General features: G+C 45.6%; 1 protein-coding gene across 1 annotated transcript in view; it reads left to right on the forward strand.

Moving 5' to 3' along the window:
- ccdc85a (coiled-coil domain containing 85A) overlaps nt 1-24000 on the forward strand; it is a gene marked incomplete at both ends in the record, with an annotated part of 37671 nt that overhangs the window by 7068 nt on the left and 6603 nt on the right. Inside the window, one exon of the mRNA XM_083650395.1 lies at nt 22607-22664. Coding sequence (XP_083506521.1) covers nt 22607-22664 — 58 coding nt within the window. The remainder of the gene's footprint in view (nt 1-22606; nt 22665-24000) is intronic.

Genomic DNA, 24000 nt, shown 5'->3' on the forward strand with positions numbered 1-24000 from the left:
CAGGATCCCTGACTCAGCCATTACCACACAACAATAGCGGCTGGATCTACTGTTCCAGAAGCCAAGATGATGCATTTACTTCAGATGCATCTCACTGCCACATGAAACAAGTATATATACACTTGTACTTAGATGTTAAACAGGCACGTGCATGCACGTGCATACACACACACACACACACACACACACACACACACACACACACACACACACACACACACACACACACACACACACACACACACACACGAAGATACACACAGGTGCGTTGACATATTTTATTCTTTGGCTGTAATGAATATGTTCCATACCTTAGCTCGAGTGGACAGAGGTTTTGTATGAGCTATGATAACTGAGGAATGAGGACTGATGACTGACAGAGGTTTTGTATGAGCTAAGAAAAAACGCAGCGAACAATTCGGACTCTGTCTGCAAAGACCATTAGACTGAGGAATGATACTCTGCTAATACTCTGAGGGAGGAGGATGCCCTAAAATGGTTGCCGTACTCCTGCTCCAGTTTGAACCAGTCTCTTGACATCCCACTGTATTGTGAGCTGGTCAACCACGGAACGCTGAATGCTGTCAGAGAACATCCTTTCTCTCTCTTGCTCATTTTCTCTACCCCCGATTGGTTCCTACTGCTCTTTCTGTCTCTCTCTTCCAGTCGCATCTTGTGTCTATCTCATCTATCTCTCCCACCCACTTGTCCCGTTTGTCCTACCTTTATTGTCTTTCTATTAACGTTTGTCTTCCAGTGCTTCTGAACCGTACCGACACAATGTGATCGCTGCTGGTTGTAACGCTCCATCTCTCGTTGCTGCCCCACAGTGTAAATCTTCATTAAGCCATCCCCCCCAACAAGGGCGAGCACCTTTACAAATGGAGGTCGTTAACTTCAATGGCTTCTCTGCCCGAGCGCACTAAATAATTGAAAAGGCCTCGTGCGATTTCTTTTCCGTAAACACCCCCATTTATAGCTGCCCCCTTCCTTGGAATCAACTGGCTGAATGTGGTCAACAATGCAGTGACACGCTAGTAATACGTAATAAGTAATAAGGCTTGTTTTTTACCCAGTTTCAACACTCGTTGTTTCCAAATAGAATTTGATCCTTGTGCTTTCTACTTGGGCCTGTTGGACCTTGTGTGGCCTCAAGGGAACAAGGCAATCGAGTTGAATTGAATGGAGCAGAATTGAATTGGATTGAATTGGAGCGATGGGGATGGAATTGATTCTTGTCAGGATATCCTTGTGTCGCTTGTAACACCTATGCGCTTGCCTATTAATAAGGTTTAAAAAAAAGTAGCCTACAAATGGCGAATAAAAATAAATCAACAAAAATAATGTAGGCTAAGCCCAACACAGGCAAGGACACTTGCGGCCATTTTGGCTGAACAAAAAAGATAGAAAACGGTTTTGACGGTATTTAAAATCATACCGTCGGTATTTCTAAATACCCCGGTATATCGTAATACCTCAATACCGCCAAAGCCTAATAGAAACAGTAGCATACATAAATGGATCAACAGTATAAAAGCAGTGCACTGCAGAAAGAGGCTCAGGATACAGTGCGTATAATACATGGACAACAGTGCTGCTGAGTTATCTGCAGTGGTCCATGCACTATACTATAAATAGCTGTAGTACCTTTTCAAGAACACACTGTGACTAAAGTGCAGAAGTACTATTATATACAAATGAAGGACATAGAGGCAGCATTTTTCTTATGACGGGCTGGAGACACAGTACAGTGATTTGGCCCAACAGTCCCCAGGTTAGGTGATTAGATGCAGAAATTGGCTATTCGCTGCACTGTGACAAGACAATGGTTTGAGAAAGATTGCAAACCTTCTAGTTCATGGCTACTTCACCTCAGGTCTCGGTAGTGGAAAAATTATCCAGGATTGAAATGTGATCGAGCAGAAATTGATAATAATGCCAACCATAAGACCGCTTCAAAAGTGAGCTATTCCAATTGATCATGATTTAGGAGTCTAAACCAGTGGTTTTGAAACCGTTCAGATGCACATTCGTTCACTGCTGTGGGGCACGCGCTCTCCCTTTCTCTCTCACTCTCTCTCACACACACACACACACACACACACACACACACACACACACACACACACACACACACACACAGTCACCATTACACATTGCCAAATACACAAACCGTTCCCGACCATAGACTATATAAAAATTAAAATTAAAATATGACGTAGCAGACCCAACGCACACACATTCGTATAATTTCAGCTGTCAAAGAAAATCCCTGGGAATTGATATCTTCCTTCCCGGGAGACTACCAGAGTCTCCTGACCAATTTGGGATGGTTGGCAGTCCTACAGTATCTGGTCCGCTTGCTTTTGACCTGGTCTAAAACGGAACCAAACGAGCTGAAAAACTAAACAATGTACCATTTTTTGCATTTGGTGTGAATCAAGGAACTGGACTAGGCTGGTCTGAAATGTGTTTGTCCATAGCTGGACTAGGCTGGTCTGACATGTGTTTGTCCATAGCTGGGGCTCTTTGTGGGAGGCTGTTCTCTTGAGCCCAGCTGGTGCTGTTCAGCCCTATAGGTGCATCTTTGCTGAATCAGATGAGAGGAATTAGTGTGGAAAACGCATTAGGGTTCGCATGCAGCCAAAACCCAAAGCAGGCTCTGCTACAAATGGCTATTGATTTGTGACGCATGTCTTTGTTGCTTCAGATGAACAGAAGACAACATTCCTGATTTTTGTCTCCCTATTTTGAGCCCTTTGTCCCGCTGGGTTCCCGATTGGTAATTCATCTTGTTAATCTCTTCATAGTGATATCAATCAAATGGCTGTAGTGGCTTGGTTTTAAAGCCAGAGTGAAGCTTCTGGTATCATATCAAACTAAATCAACTAAGGCAGGGATACTCAACTTTCTTTGCCTGGGGGCCACTTTCGTGAAATGATAGAAGGCCAGGGGCCAGTTCATAAACAAACAATGTACATTTCTCTGTAGCGGATTGGAGGTTTTTGGGGTGTCAGCCGGAGTTTAGTCTGACAATGTTGTGCACACCGGATAGTTAGTTAGGTTAAGTTAGTTAGGTTAAGTACATACATAAGTGCCTGGGTAGCGAGCAGACGGCAGTATTTGACAATTTAGCAGCTAAATCATAGATTATTGAAAGATATTCCACATTCCTGACTGAAATGCTATAACAGAAGTGGAGTAATTGACCAGAATGACATGAACATTTGGACACTTATTCAGCGGGTATCTTGCATGTTGCGTTCAGGTGCACTGTAAAAAAAAAAGAAAAAAAAATGCAATTCCATCGCGGGCCACACAGGGGGCCGCAAGTCGAGTATGACTGAACCAAGGCATCCATTGGCACCGACCATGTCATGCTAGCTTGTCGGGAAGGGGGCTAAATAATGCTCCAAAACTCCTTGACCTCTGACCTCTCACGCCTCCAGATATCTGAATGAAAATGGGTTCTGTACCCATGAGTCTCCCCTTTACAGATCAGGTAGAAGTTGTTCAACAAGGCACCATACATTGACAACAACAGATCACATTACTGACAGAGTCCCGGCGGACCTGACGGATCCAATCCGGGGATCACAAATGCAAAGACGCGATTGCGAGTTACACACTCATACACTGGTGTACTGTACGCAACAGTTGCACGCACGCACGCGCACACACCCCTCAGAGGGAATGAAGCACCGTACCGATGTCCTGGATGCTCATTAGATCTGTGAGGATGTGATAGGTTGTGACTGATATTCAACTGCTTGAGTTCAGCTTGATAAGCGACTCCACTTTGTCTGTGGCTGTTAGCATCCAGCCTCAGCTACACTCCAGCATCATGCATCCAGTCACCCCCGCCGAATGGCAATGACCTATCTACGGCGGGGGGTTGGGGGTTCCAAGTTACTGACCAAACACTCTATTTCAGTGATGGCTGTCAGAATATAGAGCCATTTAACACTTATTTTAACGCAAAAACGTAGCTGATTGCAGCTTTAAATGCATAAAATAAGGTCTGTGGTTAACACAAGTTTATGGGAGCTGTAATTTGGTTTGAGCAGGATAATCTTCACAAACGTGAATCACTTTTATGACTTTTGAAACGTAAATGCGTTTTTTTAAACGCGCTTTTTAGAAAATGCTTCAAAAGGCATCATTGTGAGTGTGAAGGCCTAAAAATGCTAAATATCGCTGTAGTGCTATGTGTGGATCTCTCCCCATACCCCCTCTTTTTTTTGCACCAGATTCATTCCATACCCTTGAAAAGTGTTTTGGCAAATGTTGGAGGCGATGGGAGCAACAGTGCACCTTGCAACTCCGAACAGACAGACAGCTCTACAATTATTAGTATAAGATTAAGATTAAGATTGGATAAGATGTATGTACAAAATTGGGCTAACCCTAATCCACAAATAGATTCAAACTGGTGATCATCCAGTCATAAACCCTTTTGTCTAACCCTTTTGCCAGCTCCTAAATGAAACCCTACGTCTCTAACCACAAACGCGCCATAACGGCGCCATAAACAAAGCAATAACGCTGCCTGGGAGGGTCATCTGTATGCTGTTGAGTCCCCGCCTCCCCGGTCTGTCAGTCAGTCACCCGTGATGTTGAGTCCCCGCCTCCCCGGTCTGTCAGTCAGTCACCCGTGATGTCATGTGATGTCAGCAGGCTGTGTAAGAGAGAATCATTCATGGTGCCTTGTTAGCATTGGAGATGTGACACACAACATGCCCTGCAGCCTGTTGGGGTTTTGTGGTTTCATGCTTGGAAGGCACCACCAACGTGCACACACACACTCACAGGGCTTAAGGCACCACCAACGTGCACACACACACTCACAGAGCTTAAGGCACCACCAACGTGCACACACACACTCACAGGACTTAAGGCACCACCAACGTGCATACACACACTCACAGGGCTTAAGGCACCACCAACGTGCACACACACACTCACAGGGCTTAAGGCACCACCAACGTGCACACACACACTCACAGGGCTTAAGGCACCACCAACGTGCACACACACTCACAGGGCTTAAGGCACCACCAACGTGCACACACACACACTCACAGGGCTTAAGGCACCACAACGTGCACACACACACTCACAGGGCTTAAGGCACCACCAACGTGCACGCACACACTCACAGGGCTTAAGGCACCACCAACGTGCACACACACTCACAGGGCTTAAGGCACCACCAACGTGCACGCACACACTCACAGGGCTTAAGGCACCACCAACGTGCACACACACACTCACAGGGCTTAAGGCACCACCAACGTGCACACACACTCACAGGGCTTAAGGCACCACCAACGTGCACACACTCACCACAGGGCTTAAGGCACCACCAACGTGCACGCACACACTCACAGGGCTTAAGGCACCACCAAAGTGCACACACTCACTCACAGGGCTTAAGGCACCACCAACGTGCACACACACACTCACAGGGCTTAAGGCACCACCAACGTGCACACACACACTCACAGGGCTTAAGGCACCACCAATGTGCACACACACACTCACAGGGCTTAAGGCACCACAAACGTGCACACACTCACTCACAGGGCTTAAGGCACCACCAACGTGCACACACACTCACTGTGCTTAAGGGCTACATGTAACAAGCCAGTGCAGTTCAGCTAAGCCCATTTAGGCAGTGCAGGCCTAATTGAATTTGGTAGGACCGTCAAGCTCTGCTCCAGACTGAAATCAGGGTGATTTGTGTGTGTGTGTGTGTGTGTGTGTGTGTGTGTGTGTGTGTGTGTGTGTGTGTGTGTGTGGAGGTGTGTGTGTGTCCCTTTTGTTGCGCACGTGCGTACGTGCATGCGTGCTTGTGTGTGTGTGTGTGCGTGTGTGTGTGTGTGTGTGTGTGGAGGTGTGTGTGTGTCCCTTTTGTTGCACGCGCGTGTGTGCGTTCTCATGTGTGTATGCGTGTGTGCGTCTGTCGCTCTGACGTGAACTTTAGCTCCTTCGGAGCAAGAATGTAAATGTGTGTCCTCCAGAGATCCTGACTGTAGGAGGGAGGTTGCTGGTAGGGAGGCACCCCCCCTCCCCCCAGCCTCCCCCTACACCCCCCCCACCCTCTCTCCACGTCAGTCCACCCGCTGACATTTCATCCACTCTGCATGCACTCATCCCATCTCCTCATATCATCTCCTTTTCCCTTCTCTCTTTCTGCACGTCTTCCTATTTCTCAATGTGTGCCTTTCTCTCTCTCACTTTTTCGATTGAGTTTTCAAATTAAAAGCTTTACCCACCACCACATATCACCACAATGATACGGGTAAATGAAGTAGTCATATATCATACATGATTGAAATGTTTTAATAAGATATAATCAGTTGTTATTTATTTTTTACTGGACGGACAAACCCGTCAACCCAACACACACATGTTGCCAGCAGCCACACACACACACACACACACACACACTCATGCTGACGGTGGCCGGTGAAATATTGTCTCTGCATTTATCCCATCCAGGCTTGTCCTTCCTCCAGGGGGCAGGCCAGGAGCAGTGGGCAGCTTTCTTGTGTACAGCGCCCGGGGACCATCTTCAAATGTTGTTGTCACTGGTCAGATGATGATCTTCTGCATGTTTGTATGTAGGGGTTCATACGCAGTATGCATATGGTTACTCAAAGAACCCAATTTGAATTAAGGTTCCTGGAGGCTCTTTAGGCTATATTATACTATACTATATATATCATATGATATCCAAATATATTTAGTAGCCTAAAGATATGTATAATGACTTGTGAGCATCTCTGGTATATAGAGATGCTCACAAGTCATTTTTGCAAGTCCAAGTCAAGTCTCAAGTCTTTGAGCTAGAGTCCAAGTCAAGTCTCAAGTCTTTACAAGTCCAAGTCAAGTCTCAAGTCTTTGAGCTAGAGTCCAAGTCAAGTCTCAAGTCTTTACAAGTCCAAGTCAAGTCTCAAGTCTTTGAGCTAGAGTCCAAGTCAAGTCTCAAGTCTTTACAAGTCCAAGTCAAGTCTCAAGTCTTTGAGCTAGAGTCCAAGTCAACTCTCAAGTCTTTACAAGTCCAAGTCAAGTCACAAGTCTTTGACTTCCAGGGTAATGATGAACTGTTCTGTATTAACAGTAGACTACCTTTCCTCCTCTTTGTGAAGTTCCAGAGTAATGATGAACTGTTCTGTATTAACAGTAGACTAGATTCAAGATTCAAGATTTTTATTGTCACTCCGTAGTACAAGTATCACGTGTGAAATTCTTGTGCTGTAGGCTCCGTTACAACATAGTGCAAAAAATAAAAGATATATAAATAAAAAACAAGAGGCAACAAGCAATAAAGCAGTAAGACACGCCACAGACAGTGGCGTATTCACTGCCCATAGTGCAAATGGCATGAACATACTTTAAACATAATTAAACATAATAACATTCTGTTAGGTGCAAATAGCGTATACCTAATTAAACATACTATTGAACATTAGTCATACATAATGGTAGCAGCTACAGTACGGTACAGTATGGCTACTACACTATTTGTATATGTTAAGGAGTCTCGTGGCCTGTGAGAAGAAACTGTCCCTCAAGCGATTTGTGCGTGCTCTTGGGACCCTGTATCTCCTCCCTGAGGGTAGCAGGGAGAACAGACTGTTGTGGGGGTGGTTTGTGTCTTTGATGATCTTCATGGACCTCCTGAGGCACCGCTGGTTGTACAGATCTTCCAGTTCTGGCAGCTCACATCCTGTTACGTGCTGGGCCGCGCGCCTCACCCTTCTTAGCACCCTGCGGTCCATGGTGGTGCAGTTCCCGTACCAGGTGGTGAAGCAGCCAGTCAGCAGGCTTTCAATGGTGCCTCTGTAGAAGTCCCTGAGGATTTTTGGCCTTAGCCCGAATTTCTTCAGGCGCCTGAGTCCGTGTAGTCGCTGTTGGGCCTTTTTGACAACAGTGGCGGTGTGGTTGGCCCATGTCAGGTCCTGGTGGATATTGACTCCCAGGTACTTGAAGCTGTCCACCCTTTCCACCACTGTGCCGTTGATGGTGTTTGGGGGGTGTGCGCCCCCCCCCCCTTCTGTAGTCTACAGACTACCTTTCCTCTTTGTGAAGTTCCAGGGTAATGATGAACTGTTCTGTATTAACAGTAGACTACCTTTCCTCTTTATGAAGTTCCAGGGTAATGATGAACTGTTCTGTATTAACAGTAGACTACCTTTCCTCTTTGTGAAGTTCCAGGGTAATGATGAACTGTTCTGTATTAACAGTAGACTACCTTTCCTCTTCTTTGTGAAGTTCCAGGGTAATGATGAACTGTTCTGTATTAACAGTAGACTACCTTTCCTCCTCTTTGTGAAGTTCCAGGGTAATGATGAACTGTTCTGTATTAACAGTAGACTACCTTTCCTCCTCTTTGTGAAGTTCCAGGGTAATGATGAACTGTTCTGTATTAACAGTAGACTACCTTTCCTCTTTGTGAAGTTCCAGGGTAATGATGAACTGTTCTGTATTAACAGTAGACTACCTTTCCTCTTTGTGAAGTTCCAGGGTAATGAAGTGTTCTGTATTCACAGTAGACTACCTTTCCTCTTTGTGAAGTTCCAGGGTAATGATGAACTGTTCTGTATTCACAGTAGACTACCTTTCCTATTTGTGAAGTTCCAGGGTAATGATGAAGTGTTCTGTCTTAACAGTAGACTACCTTTCCTCCTCTTTGTGAAGTTCCAGAGTAATGATGAACTGTTCTGTATTAACAGTAGACTACCTTTCCTCTTTGTGAAGTTCCAGGGTAATGATGAACTGTTCTGTATTAACAGTAGACTACCTTTCCTCTTTGTGAAGTTCCAGGGTAATGATGAACTGTTCTGTATTAACAGTAGACTACCTTTCCTCCTCTTTGTGAAGTTCCAGAGTAATGATGAACTGTTCTGTATTCACAGTAGACTACCTTTCCTCCTCTTTGTGAAGTTCCAGAGTAATGATGAACTGTTCTGTATTCACAGTAGACTACCTTTCCTCCTCTTTGTGAAGTTCCAGAGTAATGATGAACTGTTCTGTATTCACAGTAGACTACCTTTCCTCCTCTTTGTGAAGTTCCAGAGTAATGATGAACTGTTCTGTATTAACAGTAGACTACCTTTCCTCCTCTTTGTGAAGTTCCAGAGTAATGATGAACTGTTCTGTATTCACAGTAGACTACCTTTCCTCCTCTTTGTGAAGTTCCAGAGTAATGATGAACTGTTCTGTATTAACAGTAGACTACCTTTCCTCCTCTTTGTGAAGTTCCAGGGTAATGATGAACTGTTCTGTATTAACAGTAGACTACCTTTCCTCCTCTTTGTGAAGTTCCAGAGTAATGATGAACTGTTCTGTATTAACAGTAGACTACCTTTCCTCCTCTTTGTGAAGTTCCAGAGTAATGATGAACTGTTCTGTATTCACATTAGACTACCTTTCCTCCTCTTTGTGAAGTTCCAGAGTAATGATGAACTGTTCTGTATTAACAGTATACTACCTTTCCTCCTCTTTGTGAAGTTCCAGGGTAATGATGAACTGTTCTGTATTAACAGTAGACTACCTTTCCTCTTTGTGAAGTTCCAGAGTAATGATGAACTGTTCTGTATTAACAGTAGACTACCTTTCCTCCTCTTTGTGAAGTTCCAGAGTAATGATGAACTGTTCTGTATTCACAGTAGACTACCTTTCCTCTTTGTGAAGTTCCAGAGTAATGATGAACTGTTCTGTATTAACAGTAGACTACCTTTCCTCCTCTTTGTGAAGTTCCAGGGTAATGATGAACTGTTCTGTATTCACAGTAGACTACCTTTCCTCTTTGTGAAGTTCCAGGGTAATGAAGTGTTCTGTATTCACAGTTGCGCTGGGTGTAGGGAGACCTTTGCTGTAGCCACACATTGTGCACACTTGCAAAATTACCTTCCATAATTAATTCTGTGTCGTGTGTGTGGAGAGGAGAGTGTGTGTGTGGTGTGGGTGTGTGTGTGGAGAGGAGAGTGTGTGTGTGGTGTGGGTGTGTGTGTGGAGAGGAGAGTGTGGGTGTGTGCAACGCTTGGTATGCGATTGTTTGTTGGTGCGGTGTTGGCTGCAACATATGGCCTGTGTGTGTGTGCGTGTGCGTGTGTGTGTGTGTGTGTGCGCGCGCCGCGTCTTACCTCAGTGCCCTAGGTGCAAGTGAAAACACAGCAGTTTATATTGGGCTCAGCTGGACCTAGCTCACATTACTGTGCATAGCCAGAAAGTGCCTTCATGGCTAGCTCAAAGTGAAAACACACACACACACACACACACACACACACACACACACACACACACACACACACACACACACACACACACACACACACACACACACACACACACACACACACAGTCAGTAGTCTAGTTTATGTTGATGGCACATATTGCTACGGTGGCCACTGCTATTAATAAACATAGGCCATATATTTCTGGATACCTGCAGCTTTTGTGCTGCCATGAAGACAAACCTGGGAAATATATTTGAATATGCTTTTGAATATTATGAATATTTGAATATTGAAAAAGGCACTGACTCGTCTTCACTAGCGTCATGCTTTACTTTGCAAGACCGTTCCTGTAGCGTTTTAATGTCAATAAATCATTCCATGAATTGGGAGACAGTAGAAATACTGTAAAGGAGACAACCACAGAAGATTGCCTGCCTCTAACGGCCTCGAGTCTACCTGCACGTTGCCACTGATAGCTTATGTGTGTATATATATATATATATATATATATATATATATATATAATCGATATTGATGTATGGTATGGTCTACAGCAGGTCTACTGCTTTTTATCAAATGGATTAGTGGGAAAAGAGCCTCCATATTCCCTCTCTCATTAGTGTTTAGCCTCGCCAAGAGAGAAGAAGACAAATATATTTTCACTTGGCTACGCCTCAGTCATTTTCAGTCTGGCTGCTCCTAAACAGGGGGATCGGGGCTATCAGCTGCCGTTCTAAACTAGATTTAACCAGGAACTGGGATTCAAACAGCCTTGCACAGTGGCTCCAGTTTTGCAAACATGCAATCTGTTGTTTAGTGCTCAGTATTTCTTCCATGCTGAAATAGATGTAGTCATTCAGTGCCTGAAGCTGATGCAGTTATTCATTTTGAGTGAGATGTAAAATGGTATAAAAATAAAGGAATGGCCTGTATAAAATTGCATAATAGCTTCTGTTGTGGATCAAATCCCTGAGAGGGCTTTCTGAATACTAACAAAATATTATGGGTGGTGGTGACCTTCCTCCCATGATGCATGTTGTCAAGATGGGCGCCATCAATGCGGCACCAGTGGGTTGAAGAGGATGATAGGGGTGATTCCTGTGCTAAGCCCCCCTCAATAATGAGATGTAATCCCAATTGCTGTTGTAATGACAAACATTGGCTTTGTCTTTTAGGAAATTATGCCAGAGTTCAATGGCTTAATAAGAGGGCTTGTCTTTGTATTTTGGATGCATCTACAACCCCCTGGTGGCCATGTTGGAAGACCATCATGTAATTCCAATGCGACTGACTCTGACTTGCTACTGACAACACTGCAAAACACCATGGTCAACTTCTGTTGTGTGATTGGCTGTTCGGCCCGAGCCCGATCTATGCATTCAAAAAAAAGCCCGACCCCAGCCCGGATTGGCCAGGTCCTCCGTCCTCGGAGGGGCCCCCTCGTGCTTGCAGCTCTCTACTACAGCTTGTTACATTACTTCTGCTTGGTGGAGCTGACTGCAGCCTATTCACCTTATGTAGCCACGCCCATTTGACCTGGTTGTGTGGCCGTATCAAAACTTCCGGCTAAAAATAATAATAAAATAAAATAAAAAATGGCTGCGCTGCTCCAATATCATCTAACTCTGAATTAACTAATAATTTAGCCAATTGTATGTAACATACCAAATAAAAGCAAATAACAATGTCTAAGAATGCAACGCCATGTAACTGGCTCGTTAAGTCCCGCATTCCAGGGAATTACGTTAACGTCCGCGGGTCTTTATTGACGTTAATGGCTCGCGCTGCTATCGCGCTGCCTCGGAGGAGAGAAAACTATCTGAAGCTTTCTTTGTTGGAGTCCAGGTATGTTTTACAAGAAAGTGCTCGTCATTGTCGACTATAACGTTATCTGACCTGGCTAACAGTGGATACTCGCTTGCTTGCTGTGTACCGGCTCAAAGTAGTAGGCTACGTTATTTATTTTACCCCTTCACTGTCCGCTCCAAAAACAACTCTTTTATTTTGCGCCATGACCGCCGGAAGTGTTAAAAGGACCCGGAAGAATTTGGTCCACTGTAAGGTCTGAACATAAGGTGAATAGTGTTACATAACTTCTGATTGGTTAGAGCTGACTGCAGCCTATAGTGTTACATTACTTCTGATTGGTGTAGCTGACTGCAGCCTATAGTGTTACATTACTTCTGATTGGTGGAGCTGACTGCAGCCTATAGTGTTACATAACTTCTGATTGGTGGAGCTGACTGCAGCCTATAGTGTTACATGACTTCTGATTGGTTAGAGCTGACTGCAGCCTATAGTGTTACATTACTTCTGATTGGTGTAGCTGACTGCAGCCTATAGTGTTACATTACTTCTGATTGGTGGAGCTGACTGCAGCCTATAGTGTTACATGACTTCTGATTGGTGGAGCTGACTGCAGCCTATAGTGTTACATGACGAGAGTGTGACCCAGCACGTCCGCTGGCTGAGTGTGGGGTGAATCTCTCCTTCGCTCCGCTGCAGAAAAAGGCTTTCTGGTGACAGACGGACGTTTTCGGTGAACATGACCTACATTCAAGTGCCGATAGCTGAAGAACGGAAGAAGGCAGAAACAAACTGTTTTTCCCAATGAAAGTAGAGGCTCTCTTCTTTCTTTTGGGATATTCAGTGTTTACATAGAAGAAAATATTCTGCAGGTCCCGGAAGATCAGTGAAAATGGTCAGGGGAACATGTCAATGTGTGTGTCTGTATCCAGCAGTGGTCTGTTAGGGTAGAGGTCCTGAATAGCAGAAGGAAGGGACAATTCACTGGCTCTTATCCCAGGTTCGATGCCCTGTGGGCGGGAACGGAGGCCCATGACCCTCCATGCCAACTAAGCCACAGCAATCTGTTCACCCAGCTAGTGACAACTGGTATGTGTGCTGAAATCAGATTGCAGTGTGTGTGTGTGTGTGTGTGTGTGTGTGTGTGTGTGTGTGTGTGTGTGTGTGTGTGTGTGTGTGTGTGTGTGCGTGCGTGCGTGCGTGCGTGCGTGCGTGCGTGCGTGCGTGCGTGCGTGCGTGTGTGTGTGTGCGTGCGTACGTGCATGTGCGTGCATGGCTGCATGCCTCCAAAAGGAAGCTGAAAGTTAGAGTTTTTTTTTTATATCGTTGACACTTTTGGATTGAATCTAACTGAATAGCGGCGGTGTGTGGGACGAATAACAATGTGTGTGACGCAAGTTGACAGGCTGACGCAGGCTGTGTGTGTGTGTGTGTGTGTGTGTGTGTGTGTGTGTGTGTATGTGTGTGTGCGTGTGTGTGTGTGCGTGTGTGCGTGTGCGTGTGTGCGTGTGTGTGTGTGTGTTTGTTTGATGAACAGTGAGTATTTACCTTGGTGATGTGTCATAACAGTGATGTGCCAAGCTGAAGGTCGCTGCGTTTTTCAGGATCACTGAGAGAAAATCTGGCTGCATAGGCAAAGTATTCACATCCCTCTCTCTCTCTCTCTCTCTCCGTCTGTTTCTCTCTCTGTCTTTCATCTCTCTCTCTCTCTCTCCGTCTGTTTCTCTCTCTGTCTTTCTCTCTCTCTCTCTCCCTCTGTCTTTCTCTCTCTCTCTCTCTCTCTCTCTCCCTCTGTCTTTCTCTCTCTCTCCCTCTGTCTTTCTCTCTCTCTCTCTCTCCCTCCCTCTGTATTTCTCTTTTCATGCCATTCTCTCTCTTACTTCAATCCTTTCTGTCCTCGACATAACCCTATTTCCCTCGTTCCTCAAGCACTTTCTCTCCACCTAAACCTCATTCTATTCTTCACACACACTCTCTCTCTCTCTCACACACACACACACCCTCCACCCTCCCACACACTCCCTGCTCCAGATATTTTTGTGTGTGTGTGCCTATTCCTATTTATGAATTTGTTCACGCAGACGTAGACACAGCTTCAGAAAGCAGAGAGACAACTGAACAAGACCTCCAACACACAGCTCGTGACAGTCACAGTCTCACACGCACGCACACTTTGCTTTGGTCACAAGTCCAAGTCAAGTCTCAAGTCCCTATGGATGAGTGTTCCATCATCAGCTGCATGCCATCCGGCCTGCTTAGAACATTGCATAGCTAAAACTAAGGAATTCACTCCTTATCTATTAGAATACAGTAGCAGCAATGATTAGAGATGACATTAGTAGACATTTCCTTAATGTTAATGCACCAAACAAAAAAATCAAAAATCAAATCAAAAATAAAAGATTGTTCACAAGTCCCAAACCTTCAAGTCCAGGTCAAGTCTCAAGCCTTTGAGGACGAGTCTCAAGTCAAGTCTCAAGTCACTGTGTGTGTGACTTAAGTGCGACTCAAGTCCGAGTCTCAAGTCACTGTGTGTGTGACTTAAGTGCGACTCAAGTCCAAGTCTCAAGTCTAAGTCCCCATCTCTGACGCACACACACACACACACACACACACACACACACACACACACACACACACACACACACACACACACACACACACACACACACACACACACACACACACACACACACACAACCCAGGGGTGCGAATCCCTAAACCGCCTGCATCTAATATCATTTGTCATCAACAACATTCATGTTGCCATTGAGAGAGAGAGAGAGAGACAGAGAGGGAGATAGAGAGAGAGAGACAGAGAGGGAGATAGAGAGAGAGACAGAGAGGGAGAGAGAGAGAGACAGAGAGGGAGAGACAGAGAGGGAGAGAGAGAGACAGAGAGGGAGATAGAGAGAGAGAGACAGAGAGGGAGAGAGAGACAGAGAGGGAGAGAGAGAGAGACAGAGAGGGAGAGAGAGAGAGACAGAGAGGGAGAGAGAGAGAGAGACAGAGACAGAGAGGGAGAGAGAGAGACAGAGAGGGAGAGAGAGAGAGAGAGACAGAGAGGGAGAGAGAGACAGAGAGGGAGAGAGAGAGAGACAGAGAGGGAGAGAGAGACAGAGAGGGAGAGAGAGACAGAGAGGGAGAGAGAGAGAGACAGAGAGGGAGAGAGAGAGACAGAGAGGGAGATAGAGAGAGAGAGAGAGAGAAACAGAGGATGCAGTATGTGGGTGTACGCTGTGGGCTGAACTAGTGATGACACTCTAATTCCCTGCCAGAAGATGTGTGTGTGTGTGTGTGTGTGTGTGTGTGTGTGTGTGTGTGTGTGTGTGTGTGTGTGTGTGTGCGCGCATGCGTCTGTGTGTGTGTGTGTGTGTGTGTGTGTGTGTGTGTGTCTGTGCGTGCATGCGTCTGTGTGTGTGTGTGTGTGTGTGTGTGTGTGCGCGCATGCGTCTGTGTGTGTGTGTGTCTGTGTGTGTGTGTGTGCGTGCATGTGCGCGAGTGTGTGCTCGGTATACAATTTGCTTGTGCTCCTCCAGCACTGTCTTACCTCAGTGTAACTCAATCCCAACACGCCTGCTTACTGTATTTACCACGCAAATAGAGAAGAGAGATCAGAACAGAGATGTTCATATTAAGGAAAAGCTTATATGGGAAGAATAACGGCCGAAGCATATTCTAGTGAAGAGAAATACATCTAAAGAGAGGGGGAGGATCCTCTGCGGATGCCACTATTAAACAATGTACAGTTTTTCTCATAATGTAGCATCAAATATATGTATACCTTTGTGCACATGTCAGTGACTTTGAACCTATCATACCTATCATGGGCGGCTGTGGCTCAGGAGGTAGAGTCAGTGTGTCGTCCACCAACCAGAAGGTCGGTGGTTCGATCCCCGGCTCCTCCAGTCCGCATGTTGAATTGTCCTTGGGCAAGACACTGAACCCCAAATTGCTCCCGATGGCTGTGCCAGCACCCTGCGTCGGTGTGTGAATGGGTGAATGAAGGCACATTGTAAAAGGCTTTGGATAAAAGCGCTATATAAATGCAGTCCATTTACCATTTACCATACCACACCAATGTGCCATCCAGAGACTTATGGCCTAAACAGTGTTGGGCAAGTTACTTTCAAAATGTAATATACTACATATTACTAGTTACTTTCATTTAAAAGTAATAAGTTACTTTACAATATTACTTTCTGTGTAGAGTAATTCGTTACTTATTACCGTAAATTCCGGACTATAAGACGCACCGGTCTATAAGCCGCACCTTCAAAGGTGACTATTTTTTTCTTCTATAAGCCGCACCGGTCTATAAGCCGCGGGTGTTTTGATGTTTAATTACCATATGAAAGGGTTCGTGCACAGAGAGGAATGTCGGGAAAGAGATCGCTGTTTGGGGAAGCTCCCATTTATTAACATTTCAACAAAACAAAAGTCAGGTCACTAATCCCCAGACAAAATCACACATTGTGGTATTTTTTGTTTTTTTTACAGTGCACACAGTGTCCGCGGTGTGGTGAAAAGAGGGCAAGAGAGGAAATTAAAACAGAAGTGGATTTATAGTTAGAAAGAGTGCTAAAGAAGAGAGAATTCCGTTTTTTATTTTTTTATTTTAGTTACTCACAGTACTATTGACCAGTCCAACTCAAAAGATATTCGGCAGTTTCACTTTGAGCTCTTGTTCCGCCGCTGGGCACACAGTGTCCGCGGTGTGGTGAAAAGAGGGCAAGAGAGGAAATTAAAACAGAAGTGGATTTATAGTTAGAAAGAGTGCTAAAGATAGTCCGGTCTGGTTATGACGAGTCTCGCTGGGTACAGTACGCCAAAGCGATATCCATTGACTCGATGATGCTGTTGTATGTTGCGCGTTTCTGTTGCACCAACGCGGAGAGGTCCTGCCCGGACGAAAAAGCGCGTACCCTCCCAGGTGAGGGGCTTCTTCCCCGCAGCCTGGAGGATGAGTTGACGGTCGGGCCAGCGGAGTAGGCAGATGAAGATGGCCCTCGGTGGCAGGCCGGGGTCTGGACGTGGCCGAGGCGCCCGGTGTGCCCTGTCCACCTCTGGTGGTTTCTCGCCTTCCTTCAGGTCCAGGATGTAACACAGGATTTTGCCACGAAAGCGTCCATGTCACCGATCTCAGCTCCTCTTTTACATTGATCAGGCGAATGTTATTTCTTTTACTATTATAAACTCTGTTCACGGTTGCCTTAGTTTCTTTAGTGAGTGAGTGGATGGACTTCTGCACGTTTTCAAACTTGTTTTCAAGCTGCTCAAAACCTCTGAGCGATGTCGGACTTAATCGATAGTGTTTCACGGAGTAAAAGTTTAGCCCAAGCGTGTATCTCCAGCCTCCAGCAGGTGAGTCATTTCCTCATTCATGGCGTGATTGCTTCGTCTTTTTCTTTCTGCTTACCTGTGTTGTGTTATGTTATGTTATGTTATGTTGTTAAAAGAGGGCAAGAGAGGAAATTAAAACAGAAGTGGATTTATAGTTAGAAAGAGTGCTAAAAAAAGAGAGATTTTTTTTTTTTTTTTGGAAAAAATCCATAGATAAGACGCACCGTTGTATAAGCCGCAGGGGGCAAAAAAGGCCAAAAAACGGGAAAAAAGCCGCGGCTTATAGTCCGGAATTTACGGTACACTACTTTTGCATTACTTTCACTGTAATAACAGCAGCAGCAGAATGACATCGCCACCCCGGAACCATCCAGAAAAATAATTTCAACCCTCTTGAAGTCAGTGTAAACAATCCAAAATTCTAAATGTTATCCTTTTCCTTTGTTATTGTCATCTATAGTGGTTATTTGCATAAAAACGGAAATTATTTAAATATGTGCTTTTGATTTAAAAAAATAAACTCAATTTGTAACTTGAAGTTACTTGACAAAGTAACTTGTATAATATTGCTGAAATCCTATTGGTAATAAGTTATATTACTGAGTTACTGCTAAAAGTAATATAGTACATGTAATATGTTACTTTTGTAATGACTTACCCCCAACACTGGGCATAAAGCAAGATGCAATCATTCCTATACACAATAAACGTTTGTTTAAATGACAGACCCTCTGTGCTTTAAATGACAGGCGCTCTGTGCTTTTAGATGCAGTCAGTAAAGTGTCTTTAAAAAAAACACGTCTAATCTTAGTGTCTTCCCTTATCGGGTAGTGGGTCATAAAGGTGGTGGGAGCCTACAGATATTTGGCAGGAAACTCATTAAGTGTTGACCTGGGAGCCATGGTGGATTATGGGGCGGAGGGAGGTCAGGCACACACACACACACACACACACACACACACACACACACACACACACACACACACCTGGATAAAGGAATGCAAGCACACGAGCATATACACACGCTTATGGTGAGATGGTGGGGGAGGTCAACGAATGCTCCTGGCTATGTTGTGTGTGTGCGTGCGTGCGGGCACGCGCGTGTGTGTGTGTGTGTGTGTGTGCGTGTGGTTGCGTGTGTGTGTGTGTGTGTGTGTGTGTGTGTGTGTGAGTAAGTGAGTGTGTGCTAGCTTGTGTAACATGTGTCTGATCAGAGGGACAGGGCTGCTAACTAGGCCAACAGCTGCTTCCCTCGCAATTCATTTCCATTCAGCTTTGAAGCCTTTTCTCTCTATTATTTCAACAGAGGAACATTTAGCATATTGATGGAGCTTTGACGCTGTCCATCTCTCTCTCTCCCCCCTTCTCTCTCTCTCTCTCTCACACACACACACACACACACACACACACGCACGCACACACACAGACACACATGTCATCAACAACAGGCAGACGGACAGACAGACACAACCTTTGTAGAACACAAGTGTCCAGGTGTTAGCACCTACAGCCTACTCACCTTCTCTGTGTGTGTGTGTGTGTGTGTGTGTGTGTGTGTGTGTGTGTGTGTGTGTGTGTGTGTGTGTGTGTGTGTGCGTACGCGTACGTGTGTGTGTGTGTGTGTGTGTGTGTGTGTGTGTGTGTGTGCGTGTGTGCGTGTGCGTGTGTGTGTGTCCTTTGATGTCGTGACAGGAGACCAGCTCTCTGGTTCAAAGGCTTCCTGTGTTTGTGTTGTCTGTCCTCTCTCTGTACGCTCCACAAAGACAATGCTCAGGACCAAATACTGGACGACAAACACAGACAAGTACACACACAGACACACACACGACACTCACACACGCACACACGACACGCACACACGCACACGCACACACATACACACACACACACACACACACACACACACACACACACACACACACACCCTTCTAAGACTCAGGTGAGCATGTGGTAGAGCAGCTGTTCAGAGGGAGAGGAAGCAAACAAAGAGGCTGACCAGAGACTACGGTCATTTATCAACCCTCAAACACACAGCTTCACCAACGTGTGTGTGTGTGTGTGTGTGTGTGTGTGTGTGTGTGTGTGTGTGTGTGTGTGTGTGTGTGTGTGTGTGTGTGTGTGTGTGTGTGTGAATATTCTAATTAAACAGCAAACGCTGACAGTTCTTTGGATCAACCTGCCCTACCGTCCCCCCCCCCCCCCCCCCCACATTGCCCTGCTTCCCATGTTGACCTGCTTTCGCCTCTGGTTGTGTCCCAGTGTCAGAAAGAGAGAGGGAGGGGAGGGGGAGCAAGAGAGAGAGAGAGAGAGAGAGAGAGAGAGAGAGAGAGTAAGGACAGGCCTCTAGGCTGGTTCACAGCTGTGTACTCTGCTTCACTTCAATGCATCTCACTGTGTACAGTGTGTGTGTGTGTGTGTGTGTGTGTGTGTGTGTGCGTGCGTGCGTGCGTGCGTGCGTGCGTGCGTGCGTGCGTGCGTGCGTGCGTGCGTGCGCGTGCGTGCGTGCGTGCGTGTGTGTTCGAGTGTGGGTGTTGGTCATCCGGTCTTTTAAATAACCCTCTTTATAATTCACATTAAAACAAGTGAAAGTTAGTTTTCCCCTCAGGCAAAACTGGCTTCATGCTTCCTCCGAGACATGGGCAACCAGGATAATGCATGTTTTGGTGAGGGGGTTCCTATATGAAGGAAACCCCCGGCCTTTTGACGACCCCACCCGGGCGGCGGGCACTCGAGGACATGCGGACGGGCACGCATTCCTTCAGCGTTCACAGCATCCCAGGTGGGAATCGAACCCAGGACCTTCGAGCTGTGAGGCGACAGCGCTTACCACTGCACCACCTTACCCCACACAACTGTTCATTTAAAATGAGTTATTCCTCTAAATATGGCTTCAAATGCCCCAAATTTCTCGCACTGGCACCCGAAATCTGGCTTCAAAAGCCCCAAATTTTCCGTTTGGCCCTCGGCCCTCTGCAAAATGTTGCCCTTGGTGAAAAGTAATTGGGGACCCCTGGCCTACTACAAGTCTGCTCAATCAATCGATGTAATGTGGCATGAGAAGTGTTTCTGTCGTGTGTAGAAACAGCCAGCAGCGTTTGTTTGATGGATAATGAGAAACGGATTTCTTATACAATCAAACCGAGCTTGAAATCCTTCCCCCGATTGTCTCAAATGGCCATCCTTTGTTGGCACAAAAAGGAGCCAAGCTTAGGATCCCCCAGCACTTTACATTACACATCCTTTTGTTCTTTACCATACTGTCATTATGGGTCTAGTAGACAGAGAGAATATTTCCTGGCTGTGTTCTCTACCAAGAGGCATATCATGGGGCTGGATATGTGCTGGTGTAAATGGTCAGATTGGTTTACACCCTGTAGAATGTAAAGCAAAGAGAACAGTTTCCCTCTTGCTCATACCATCCTCTCATCCCAGGGTAAATATGTCACATTTAAAAGAGGAAAGAGACAGACATATATTTGGTAACTGTCACAAACGCTCAGAAAGGAGAGGATGATGGGGCCGCCCATCCGTGGCGTGACAGATCTGGGGGATTGACAAGAAGAGAGATGGTTTCATGCTGTCAGCCAACACGTCCTCATACCGAAAGAAATGGATCAGATCGATTTCCGATGACTCACAAAACAACATATGAGCGAGATGGTGCGTGTAAGGCAGGGCTATTCAACTGGCGGCCCGCGGGCCGAATCCGGCCGGCCAATCAAGTCCGACCGGCCTTGAGTTCCCAATTTATTTTTATTTATTTTTTATTTATTTACAATTAAACCTTATTTACTTATTACACCCGACTGGTTGTTTTTCAGATGTGATGTGAATCTAAAGTGAACTAAACAAGGCAGATCCACTATAAATGTTTTTCAGGAGATGCTGTGATGTAGCCACAAGAAAGGTGCAATATTAATGTTTTTCAGGAGATGGCGATGTGATATAGCTAATCAAGAAAGATGCATTATAAATGGTTTTTCAGGAGATGTGTGGTGTTGCTAGCTAGGTTCTAAACAAGAAACACGTGGTTTTCGAAATTGTTGGATTTGGCTGTCTTGTGTTTATACCACCAACAAAATGCATTAAAAAACAGTTTGTGCTTCCCAGCTCTAATCTTATTTCATACGCGCTCTCTTCAAAAGTGTTCGATTTTCATCATAATCTGGTTTCCCATAATAATAATAATAAGTTCAGTGTTCATGCCTGTGTTGCTGTCTGTTGTGGTGTAAAACGACTAAAGGGAGAGCAGGTGGTTACATGAAAGTGAGTGAGAAAAGGAGAAGATACTGAATAATGACATCACAACAGTATAATCCTAATGTTAATTTAAAATTAAATATTCTTCTAAATATGGATAAAAGTCCAAAAAACATCAAATTTTCTTCGACGCTGCCCGCAAGTAGATTCCATTCCTTACAGCACCCCTTACTTAATAATAGTTCCAGCGCGGCTGCGAAAATGTGGTGGCGGGTTGTGTCAAGTGTACATATAATGGCTCGGGGAACGGTCCGGCCCCCAGCCCCTTAGGTTTCTGACAATGTGGCCCCCTGAACAATTTAGTTGAATAGCCCTGCTGTAAGGTGATACGCCTTGCGTCAGTTAGTTTGAAAACGTCACGACGGTTAGGTTTAAACGTTGGTTTTGTTTAGACAGCTACAACAAGTCGGTTAAGGTTAGACTTATGGTGGGTTACGGTTCAAAAAGGGAGGGAACATGTCGGGAGGCGTCCCTCGTGACCAGGAAGTTGAAAGACGAGGAGGTTACCCATCCACCAATCCCACCCCTTACCCCCTTACATGTCAGCGACCTATTTCAATAGCTACTGTAGCTGACTAGCATAGCACACCACGCATGTAGTTACTCACACGACCGCTAGAGGTCGCCGCTACTTCCTGGTTACAGCTCCCGACCCTAGCATAATGCACAGCACGCATGCACTTACTCACAGGACCGCTAGAGGTCGCATTCGTAAACTTAGTGCCGTTTTAACCTGCTTGGAAATTGAGCAAAGTTGTTGCTTTCCTTGTGCGGAGGGGACGGGGCAACACAGATCACAAATAGGCTTCACACCTTTGTCTTTTGACACAGCTCTGAGTTACTGTTCCAAACTCCTCTCTCATCAGTACCACTCCACTCAGTGCTTCTCCTCTTTGATTGTAAGATGCAATGACTTGGTGATTGATCATATCTATTGGTTTCATTTGCAGCTCTGATATCTGCTGGCTGCTGCACCAACTCCTGTAGGAGTGTAAAGCTTTGGGACAGGTGAGTCACACCTGAGTCTCACACACACACACGCACGCACGCACGCACACGCACACACACACACACACACACACACACAATGATCTGCCGTGTCCTATATATTGCAAGCAGAGATCTACCTCCACCAAAAGGGTCCTGTCTTTGCCTAAAACTCAATAGCCTAAGGCCCAGTTGCACAAAGCACCTTAGGTTCAGATTTCCCTTAGAGTCAGAGTTAAGGTGTCCATAAAATAGAATCGGCTGCACAAAACACCCTTAAATCTTGTGCTTATGTTTTCCTTAAAATGTTTAACCTTATGCAGAAAATTTAAGGGTGTTTTGTGCAGCCGATTCTATTTTATGGACACCTTAACTCTGACTCTAAGGGAAATATTAACCTAAGGTGCTTTGTGCAACTGGGCCCAGGCCCTTAGGGAGATGGCACCAAGTTTGGCTCAGATGTAGCCCAGGGTATGCTAACTTGATTTAGCCAGAGCGCCTGAGCCTGCGACCCTTGGGATCGTCATGGCGCCAAATCAAATATGGCGGCTGCGCAAAAATGGTTTGTGCCAATTACTATTCAACCTAGACAGGTGGAAGGGAGGTACGGTGGTGCAGTGGTAAGCACTATCGCCTCACAGCTCGAAGGTCGTGGGTTCGATTCCCACCTGGGCCGATGTGAACACTGAAGGAATGCGTGCCCGTCCGCATGTCCTCGAGTGCCCACCACCCGGGTGGGGGTCGGCAAAATGGCCTTTCTGTGTGGAGTTTGCATGTTCTCCCCGTGCCTCCCGGGGGTCTCCTTCATATAGGAACCCCCTTCACAAAAACATGCAACATCCTGGTTGCTTATATGGTTCCTCCTCTGATCGTTAAGGGCGCCTGTTCAGAGGGAGGGGAACTGGTTGGAATAGCGTGAACCTCCCACGTGCTATGTCCTACCGGTGAAGTTTCCTCGGGCAGGTGAAAAGAAGCGGCTGACTTGACTGCCCATGTCTCGGAGGATGCATGGAATCAGTCTCGGCTCTCCCCAGATCGGCAGAGGATGGAGTAGCAACCAGGATTGAGTAATTCAAATGAGCACTAAACGGGGGATAAAAATGGGATAAAAAATCGGGAAAAAAAACATTAAAAAAAAAAAAAAAAAACCTAGACAGGTGGTTTCGGTGTCTACCTCTACGTTCTAAGGCTCAAGGAATACAACTGAATCAGTGAAATTACCATCAGTTAATTATTTATTGACAAATCCAAGATGGCGTCCCAAGAGGGGCCCCCAAATTCCGGTTCCCCAATTGATTACTTACATGAAGACAATTTTTTTTTGTATTACAAGCGGCTGCCGAGAGCTTAAAATAGG

This window comes from Poromitra crassiceps (assembly GCF_964638095.1).
Source record: "Poromitra crassiceps genome assembly, chromosome: 14".
Lineage (NCBI taxonomy): Eukaryota > Metazoa > Chordata > Actinopteri > Beryciformes > Melamphaidae > Poromitra > Poromitra crassiceps.